General features: G+C 39.2%; 1 protein-coding gene across 1 annotated transcript; it reads left to right on the top strand.

Annotated features, from left to right (window-relative positions):
• The first annotated feature begins 679 nt into the window (after nt 1-679).
• Nucleotides 680-9,201, top strand: LOC120929295 (keratin, type II cytoskeletal 4-like). The gene is made up of 9 exons (XM_040340622.1): nt 680-1,409; nt 1,514-1,734; nt 1,854-1,914; nt 2,187-2,282; nt 2,539-2,703; nt 3,172-3,297; nt 3,915-4,135; nt 7,953-7,987; nt 8,073-9,201. Exons 1-9 carry the CDS (start codon nt 762-764, stop codon nt 8,447-8,449), a joined length of 1,950 nt encoding a protein of 649 aa, XP_040196556.1. The 5' UTR covers nt 680-761; the 3' UTR covers nt 8,450-9,201.
• The last annotated feature ends 1,466 nt before the right edge of the window (nt 9,202-10,667 follow it).

Here is a 10,667-nt window from a genome sequence, read left to right as displayed (position 1 = left end):
CAAGGGAGTGCAGGAAAGGATATCATAAATGGGTGGGAGGATGTGGGCTTTTAAGATACACTGCATGGGCTAAGTGACTGTGTGGTGTTAAATGTATTCTCAAAGGCAGAATACTGATTTACATCACCAGTATATGTAAAGTATGTAAAACTAATAAAACAAATGTTGTCAAGTATTTTGTACTGATAACATCAATAAATTCTAATTCAATCCAATTCTTAAACAAAATAAATAATAATAAAAAAAAGGCAAAATTATTTTATGCCTATTATTGCATAAATACACTACAACAATCAGGTTTGTCAACTAAAAATCACATATGCATATTTAATGCACACATATATTATTAATTATAATTTCTTCACATCAAAAGTGAATACAGCATAATAATTGTGAGAACATTTCAATAAATCCCCAAAGGCATTTTTTTTTAATAAAGTACAGTGGAAAGAACACAATTTAATTTATACACGGTAACTCCTGATCTATTACCATATCAAGCAGGTACACTGTCACTGAGTATTGCAAACAAAACAATATTTCCCATAGGTGTGATCAGTTTAGCAGATTGATGGGTGTCTGCCAGCTTTGCCAAACCCACTATTGCATTAAGCTGCCCTTTACACACCTATGCAACCAAGCCCAACTTTTTCAAACAGATAAAAAGGGATGCTTTGGTCTCTCAGTGCAAAGGGGCCCAGTCTCCTTCGTCTTATCTGTTTCTTTTGTTTCCTTCAAACTTCATCTTTTTAAACGCCAATATGAACAACTTTAAGCTAATGCAAAGTGGTGGTGGTGGTGGTGGAGGCAGCAGGGGCTTTAGTGTCTGTTCACTTGGTGGAGGAAGATCAGGTGGCTCTTATTCTGTAGGTGCATCATCACAAAGTCTCTATAACCTTGGTGGAAGAAAGAAAACTGCAGTCGCTTCATCTGTTCGTGTTGGGTCAAGCCATGGTGGAGGAGCATTTGGTGGTGCTGGAGGATATGGCGGTGGTGCAGGAGGATATGGCGGTGGTGGAGGAGGATATGGCGGTGGTGGAGGAGGATATGGTGGTGGTGGTGCAGGAGGATATGGTGGTGGTGGTGCAGGAGGATATGGTGGGGGTGCAGGAGGATTTGGTGGTGGTGCAGGAGGATTTGGTGGTGGTGCAGGAGGATATGGCGGTGGTGCAGGAGGCTTTGGTGGTGGTGCAGGAGGCTTTGGTGGGGGTGCCGGAGGACATGGAGGACAAGGAGGAGGTCCCGGCTTCCCTGTGTGTCCTCCTGGTGGCATCCAGGAAGTTAGCATAAATCAAAGCCTTTTGAAACCACTTAATGTTGAAATAGATCCAACCATTCAAAAAGTGAAAACTGAGGAAAGGGAACAGATCAAAACTTTGAACAACAAATTTGCAAGTTTCATTGACAAGGTAAGAGTTGTTTTAATTTATTGTTTGCTGTTTTGAATTGATCTTTTTTATTCTTAGTGGGCTTGGGCATAGGAAACTAACAGTACTGCCCTTTATGATTACAGGTTAGGTTCCTGGAACAGCAAAACAAAGTACTAGAGACAAAATGGCAACTTTTACAAGAGCAAGGGCACACAGGTGGCTCAAAAAAGCCTAGCTTAGAACCACTTTTTGAGGCTTTCATAAGCGCTCTTACTAGGCAGCTTGAAAGTCAATTAAGTGATAAAAGCCGTCTGGAGAATGAACAAAAGAATATGCAAGAATTGGTAGAAGACTACAAGAAAAAGTATGTATGTCTTGTCATTTGTTGGTCCATATTTCTAGTTTTACTTTTTAAAAATGCATTTAAAAAAAAGGAAAATAGAGGATTTTTTTTTAGACTGTCAATATGTTTTGTCTATGCAGATATGAAGACGAAATTAATAAGCGTACAAAAGCAGAAAATGACTTTGTGGTGCTTAAAAAGGTAAAACATATTTGATAACTAACATCCTATTGATTACACCAGTAATGTTAACCAAGATAAAAAAGTGAAAAAACTCTGACTATACCCCACTATTTAGTATTCTTGGTGAGCTGTGTTCAGACCAGTTCTAGAAGTTCCCCAGTTAGATACATTCTAGCTATGTTTACGCTGTAGATATACATCAGAAAAATCTATGCTCTACATGAACCCAGCATGTCTTTGTGGTGTGAATCTTCCATGCAAAGAAATAATTTTTTTGTGTCGTTTTTCAGGATGTGGATGCTGCATTCATGATCAAAACAGATTTGGAAATCAAGGTTGAATTGAGCACAGAGGAGTTGAACTTCTTGAGAATGCTATATGATGCTGTAAGAATGCTTACTTTATATTTAAAAATGCTTAAAGCAAATGTATAGCCAAGCACTTTTTTTTTAGCTTTCTATTGAGTAGGAAAAAAGTAAAAGCCCTGCTAGTTTATTTTTACTATCTGTGTACCATTGGGGAAATGGCACTTCACTTTCTGTCTCAGAGATGCAACAGGGGAAATCTCCCAAAGTCAGGAGGTTTAAGAGTTGTCTCCGGATTTATCTAATTTGATCCATGATTTGTATTTGTAATTTACAGGAGCTTCAAAGTGCACAAGGAGGAACAGGTGACACCTCTGTCATTCTATCTATGGACAATAACCGGGACCTGTCTCTTGATGGAATACTAAGAGATGTAAAGAGACAATATGAAGCTGTTGCAGAAAGAAGCAAAGCTGAAACACAAGGCTTATTTGACCTTAAAGTAAGTTCATTTTATCCACTTTTTCACATACGCTGAACCTCACAACAATAATTAGACCACACCCCTTAGCCTGTGTGGATAACTTGCCAATGCAAGTTCAGACTTAGGAAACCAGTTATGAAATATTAATTAAGAAAGATTGATATGTATAAAATGTAAATCGATGATTATATACACCTTTACTATATTGTTATTAGAAGCTGTTGCCTGGAATTAAATATATTTATACAAACCTTTTGATAGGCTAACATGTAAACAGATAGGTATGTAGATGTAGGTATGCATGTAGTAAAGGATGGCAAATGTAGGGAACCAGGAATTATGCATCTATAGGCTCCACAAATGCTTATTGTCGTGTTTTACTCGTAATCCCCTTAGCTCATTCTTCATTATTCTTTTCATTTAAAACTTTACTGTTGTTAGATTTGTTAACAATAGTAACCTTGGAGCTGTTTTTCTTCATTTTAGTATCAGCAACTACAGGCTACAGCTGGAAAACAAGGAGACAACTTGAAGAGCACCAAGAGTGAGATTTCAGAAATTAACCGTATGATCCAGAGGCTGAAATCTGAGATTGAGAGTATCAAAAAACAGGTATCTTGTTGATTTGTATTGGTCTCTTTGGAAGACTTACATTTGTAAAGGCGGGTTTTTAATCTTAATGCATTCTATGCATTAAAATAAAATAAAACTTCTGTGTGTAGCAGCACCCCCCTAATTACCTACCTGAGCCCCTTCTATCTCCAGTGATGTCCACAATCCCCTCAGCCATCGAGGACACTCCTCCTGATTGGCTCCCGAGGCTGTCAATCAAAGTCAGTCAGCCAATCAATGAAGAGAGGGGGTGGGGCCAGGTCAGGGCTCCGTGTCTGAATGGATACACGGAGCTCTAACTCAGCTTGGGTGCCCCCTGTAGCAAGCTGCTGGCTGAGGGGCACTGAAAGGAGGGAGGGGCTAGGAACAGCAAAGAAGGACCCAAGAAGAGGAGGATCTAGGCTGCTCTGTGCAAAACCAACTGCACAGAGGAGGTAAGTATAACATGTTTGTTATTAAAAAAAAAAATAGCCTTTACAATCACTTTAAGTCTCATTACACAAGCAATTTCTTTTAAACTGTGTTGCAGAAAGATCTAAATAACCTTTTTCAAATTAAGCAAAATAAAGATCGTTACGTTTAAACTAAGTCACTAAAATGACAGCATTATTCTGCAGATTGCAGCCCTTCAGACCTCCATTACTGAGGCCGAAAATCGTGGAGAACTTGCATTGAAGGATGCCCAGAAGAAGTTGGCTGACCTTGAGGCTGCTTTGCAGAAAGCCAAAGAAGACCTGGCCCGTCAAGTACGTGACTACCAAGAGCTACTAAGTACCAAGATTTCCCTTGATGTGGAAATTTGCACATACAGAGCCCTGTTGGAAGGAGAAGAGGACAGGTGAGTTCAATCAATTCAATGATCTACCTAAAATGTAAAGAGCAGGAACAGGTTTCCCATAGGACTATCAAATGCTGTGAACAGCAGGATAAAGCCCTGTACACACGATCGGATATCTGATGGAATCTAATCCGATGGATTTTTTCTTTGGATATCCGATGAAGCTGACATTCTTCAGTCTTGCCTACACACCATCAGTCAAAAATCCAAACACGGTAAAACACTACGACGTGTTTATTTTTTTGTGGTTGAACTAGATGGACTTGTGTCTTTTTTCAACCTGACTAACTATGTAACTATGTAACTATGTTCTGAGAAGAATTAAGTTCAATGCTTTCGAGCATGCGTCAACTTGATTCTGAGCATGCATGGATTTTTGACCGATGGACTTCCACACAGACGATCGTTTTTTTTCTATTGTTTTTGTATCCATAGGAAAAATTTAAAACATGTTCTATTTTTTTTTAACTGATGGAAAACAAACCGATGGGGCCCACACACGATCGGTTTGACTGATGAAAACAGTCCATCGGTCTGTTTTCATCGGACAAATCGATCGGGTGTACAGGCTTAAGTCTTTAACTCATATGTGCTTCTTGCAGCTTGCAGGAGACTCACAGGTGTTGTAAGCAAGTAATTTCTTAGGGTTGGACTCAATGTGTTGAGCCTTACAGCAAACAAGATGAGAAAAGTTATGGCCATTAAAAAGTAGTATATCATGTTTTCATAGTTAAAAATAACTGAAATATTATTAAATAGTAATTTCTCTGAAAAAGCCATAAGATACAAAAAAGTTAAATGTATTTGCTTTATTGCCTCTAGGGTGGGTGAAAGTCTATTTTAAATGTATTTTTATATTAAGCAGCTAAGATTTATGTACAGCTTATGTCTGTTCCTTTAAACTCTAGCTGTTTTCATCATAGTAATGCCATGCCTGCCACCAATGATGTTATATAATTTGATATAGTCCATGAGCACAAGCTATTGTATTGTGAGGGTTAGCAAATCTTAGTAAGATAAACACTCATCAGCCACTTTATTAGGTACACCTTGCTAGTACTATTTTGAACCCCCTTTTTGCCTTCACAACTGCCTTAATTCTCTGTAGCATACTGTAGATTCAACAAGGTGTTGGAAATATTCCTCAGAGATTTTGGTCCATATTGACATGATAGCACCATGCAGTTGCTGCAGATTTGTCCGCTGCACAGCCATGATGCAAATCTCTACGTCCATCACATCCCAAAGGGGCTCTATTGGATTGAGATTGAGATTGCAGTGACCTCAGTGTCATGTTCAAGTAACCAGTGTTTAGATGATTTGAGCTTTGTGACATGATGCATTATCCTGCTGGAAGGAGCCATCAGAAGATGGGTACACTGTAGTCATAAAGGGATGGACATGGTCAGCAACAATACTCAGGTAGGCTGTGGCGTTTAAACAATGCTCAATTGATACTAAGGGGCCCAAAGTGTGCCAAGAAAATATCCCCCACACCATTAAACCACCAGCCTGAACCATTGAAACAAGACAAGATTGATCCATGTTTTTATGTTGTTTATGCCAAATACTGACCCTACCATCTGAATGTCACAGCTGAAACTGGGACTCAGAACAGGCAACGTTTTTCCAATCTTCTATTGTCCAATTTTGGTGCGCCTGTACGAATTGTAGAATCAGTTGTCTGTTCTTAGTCCATCTGCTTTAAGGTTCGATGTGTTGTGTTGTGCATTCAGAGATGATATGCTTCATACTTTGGTTGTAACGAGTGGTTATTTGAGTTATTGTTGCCTTTCTATCATCTCAAACCAGTCTACCCATCCTCCTCTGACCTCTGACATCAACAAGGCATTTCTCTCCACACAACTGTCGCTCACTGGATATTTTCTCTTTTTCAGACCATTCTCTGTAACCTCTAGAGATGGTTGTGCGTAAAAATCCCAGTAGATTTTGAAATACTCAGACCAGCCCACCTGGCACCAATAACCATGCCATGTTCAAAGTCACTTAAATCCCCTTTCTTCCCTATTCTGATGCTTGGTTTGGACTTCAGTAAGTCGTCTTCACCATGTCTAGATGCCTAAATGCATTTGGTTGCTGCAATTGGCTAATTAGCAATTTGTGTTACCAAGCAATTTAACAGGTGTACCTAATAAATTGTCTGGAGAAATATAAGATATTTGCAATGAAATAGAGAGTATCCGATTTATAATAACAGAAGCAGTAACATTTCACACCCCATATTGAACTTTTAACGTATCCATACTAATATCTTCACTAGAAAGATGAAGAGTCTTACATTGATAAATGTTATTACTTGTTTATGGAAATCAAATATTGCATTAGATACATAAAGAGATAGGTCAAAATGAATTATTGAGATCTGGTGCATGCTAAGATGCATACATAGAACATGCATACATAGAACTGTAAAGGCCTAGCTTATAGGCTTAGTTCGGGCCTTGATGACCTAGACCAGCCTACCCCAACTGGGTTCAAACTGCAGGACTGGTAGGGCATCACGTTATACAATGATACAGCCTGTACTAACTTTAATTAGGTTGATAGAGTCAGACTAAAAAACAAAAAAAAAAAAAAAAAAAAACAATATAAATAAAATAAAATAAAAATAAACAAAATAAACACAAGTAACTGGTAGCTTAATTATTGTTCTACACCTACATACTGCTTAATACGAAGCATAAAGGTTTTCAAACAATCAAGTGAAGATTACATTTTACAATCTTTTAGATAAGAGGAGGCTCTATGGTGGGTTAGCCAAGTTTTCCATCTTCTCCTAAAGGAGATGATAGAGTGTTTTTTGTAAGCTAGCATCAGCTCGAATTGCGCTTGGGTATTCAATCTGTTTATGACCGTAGTTATATTGGGTGCTTCTGTAGATTTCCAGAGTTTAGCAACAGTTAGTCTCGAGGCTATCAAGATATGGGTCACAATAGTTCTATAAATGGTGGGGTATTTCTCGAGGTCAATGCCTAGTAATGCTGAGGCAGGTGTAAGCGCAAGAAGGTTACCTGTGATGTCTGCTATGAAGGATGAGATTGAGTTCCAAAAGCTTCTCGATGATTTGCAACTCCATAGAGTGTGTAGGAGATTCCCAGTTTGCTCTTTGCATCTCCAACAAATGTCGGACATGGTAGGGCAAATTTTAGATAGCCCATTTAACAAATTCTTATCACTCTCAGTGACTCTGGAGGTCTTTGTTCACATGCCAACAGACCACTGAGGCCTTTATTAGGGGTGTGTCACTCTCCCAGTTGGAACAGAAATAACAGCAAGAAGGTCTTATTGCAACATTCCAAAGGGGACTAATAAGACTAGTTTGGTGACCCAACCCCAAAAGCAATTATTTGCCTCAGAAAGGGAAGGATTAATGGAGAACAAACATCCGTGTCCCTGAGTGTGGATACTTTTCAATAGAACTGGCTGAAGTTTAGGCAGAATGAGAGTAATGCCTTGTACACAGAATCGGAATTTCCAATGGAAAAAGTCTGACTGACTTTTTCCATCGGATATTCCGATCGTGTGTAGCCCCATCTGAGTTTTTTCATCGGAAATTTCAATGAATGCCATCGGAGTTTAGATATAGAACATGTTCTATTTTTCTCCGATGGAATTCCGTCGGAATTCCGATGAGATTTGGCTGGGCAAAAGCCTGATCGTGTGTACGCGGCATAAGACTACACTTCTCTCATTTTAAATGTGTTGAAAATTACATTGACAATGCTGCATTTTAAAATAGATAAGATAACCATTTCAGCCTAATAATTTGCAATAAAACATTGATTTGCCTTTGCAGAATGTCTGGACATGTACAGAACAATGTGAGCTTTTGTAAGTATAGATTGGTTCTCTGACTACAGATATTCTTGCTCTGTTATCTAAAGCAAGAGAAAATAAAACTCTTATTTTTTTCCAGCTGTTGTTGGTGGAGGTTCCTCAAGTATGTCTGGCGGAGGAGGTGGATATGGTGCTGGCGGAGGAGCTGGATATGGTGCTGGCGGAGGAGCTGGATATGGTGCTGGCGGAGGAGCTGGATATGGTTCTGGTGGAGGAGCTGGATATGGTGCTGGTGGAGGAGGCAGTGGATATGGTGCTGGTGGAGGAGGCAGTGGATATGGTGTTGGAGGAGGAGGCAGTGGATATATTGTTGGAGGAGGAAGCGGATATGGTGCTGGAGGAGGATACAGCAGTGGTGGCGGCCAAGCAAACAGCGGTTACAGCCAATCATCTGCTTCAAGATCCTCAGTGGCTGTGTCAAAAACAACATCAACCTCCGTCAAGAAATCTTATTAAGATGCCCCACTGTCCTAGCCCTAATTTCCACTCTTCCAAGCCAAACCTTATTATACCTTTTCAGTCTGCTCAAATGAGAGAAGCTTCCATAGTCATCTTCAGTTGTATTAGCCTTGTCGTGTCCTATTTTGTTCTTCAGGATACGGCTGATTATAATTTAAACAATTTATGCTTCCCCATCACAGAAACCCATGAACTGGTTATTGTATGATTTTGATTGGCCCATTGCACTAAGGTTACTAAAAAATTTAACAGATGGACCATTCTTAAACAACCCATGTGGTTAAATCCAGTAGAATGGCCCTCATCTTGCACAGATGCTGGTAAAATAAATTGTCAAATAATAGCTCAAAATGTTACTTTATATGACCAGTTGCATAGTTCTCATTGATGGGTTCATTAACTAAAAAGTAATAAAGAACATAGTTTCAAATATGAAAGGAAAACTGCACTACAGCATACACCAAGCAGAATATTGAACCAGATATGTGCCAAGGGTATCATGTAAGAATGTAACTGTACTTGAATGTATCTCTGTAAGTGAGTGAAACTTCTATACTAGGTATTGGTTGTAGCCAGTCCTATACATACCTGCTTTTCTTTGTTTTGTGAAGTAATGGATGGTATCACTTCTGGGTGTTTATTGTATATAAAATCCTTTATAATGCATTACTGGATTATCCAATACCAGGCTTGCATCTCTTGTCTTTTCTTTATATCTTCAATAAACTGCACGTGAATTTCAAATTTAATGTGTTTTTATTGCTTTGTTTTTTTTTGTTTTTTTGCTGTTAGAGATTTCCAAATTTTGGGGGCCCTAATAATATAGAGTAAATGGTGGCAAACTACACTGTCATTTGATAAACATAAATTCAGTATACAGCAAGAACTTTTCTGTAATCATAAAAACCCACATTTAATTTGTTTTCAATGCATTAAAGAGTATCTAAGCCCAAGAACAACACATTTAATATATTGCAGTGTACCAGGCCTTAGATATGGTAGCTGCATTTGTTTTCTAATTTCAGTGCTTTTTTCTTTATTTTCACCTGTTGATCCTGCCAGTAATGCACTTCCTGTCATAGGGTGATATTATTTGCTCAACATTGTCGCCCCAGGACAGTATTGAAATACAGTCCACTCTTCTCTTGTCTGTAACAGAGTCAAGGGGTCCTGTAGACTTTGGAGATAACTAAGAATACTGACTGAAAAGAGGGCAGTGCAGGCAGAGTGCACAAAAAGTAATTAGCTCAAAACATTTCTGGCAGGATCAACACCATTTTCTTTCAGATATAACTAAACACTTTTGATTAAATAGTTAACAGACTATAAGGGACCAAATAATACACATTCAGACCCCATACACACCATAGAATCTATCCGCAGATAAATCCCATCAAATGGGTTTCTGCAGATAGATCCTATGGTGTGTACACTCCGTCGGATATTTATCCGCAGATAAATCTCCCCTGGAATGGATTTCCAGCAGATGGATATTTGCTGACATGCTCAACAAATCCATCTGCTGGATTCCATTCCAACGGATGGATCCGCTCGTCTGTACAGACTTACCGGATCCATCCGCCCAAAGGGATTCCCCGCACGCGTCGTAATGATTTGACGCATGCGTGGAATTGCTTATATGACAGCGTCGCGCCCGTCGCCGCGTCATAATAGCGGCGACGGCGCGACACGTCATCGGCAGAGGATTTCAGCGCGGATTTCAATGCGATGGTGTGTACACGCCATCGCATTGAAATCTTCTGAAATCCTCGAGAGGATTTATCCGCGGATACGGTCCGCTGGACCGTATCTGCGGATAAATCCTCTCGTGTGTATGGGGCCTGACTGTTAGGGTTTAAATACACTTTAATTTAACCACCCTCAGTTGTCTTTGTACTGCTATATTAAGCCCAAAGGTATAAGGATATAAAATAAGTAATTTATATATCATCACATCAAATAATAAGAGTAATAATTCATGGAGACTATAGGAGGAGAGAAAAATAAATATTCCTTTATGCTCTTCTGACCAACTATGGATACATGACACAATGATTCCGCCTAAAACATAGATTCAGTAGTCTAGTTTGGAAGGGGGATAAATGCAAAACAAAAGGTCCCATTCCAAATTTGTGATGGTTCCCTCATAACTTGGTCTATTAGCTATCTTTAGCCTAATAGCCCCCTTTAATCACTTCAGCCCCGGACCATATTG

The sequence above is a fragment of the Rana temporaria genome, chromosome 2, assembly GCF_905171775.1.
Source record: "Rana temporaria chromosome 2, aRanTem1.1, whole genome shotgun sequence".
NCBI classification, from domain to species: domain Eukaryota; kingdom Metazoa; phylum Chordata; class Amphibia; order Anura; family Ranidae; genus Rana; species Rana temporaria.
Note: the sequence above shows the minus strand (reverse complement) of the source record. Positions and strands in the feature narration are given on the sequence as shown.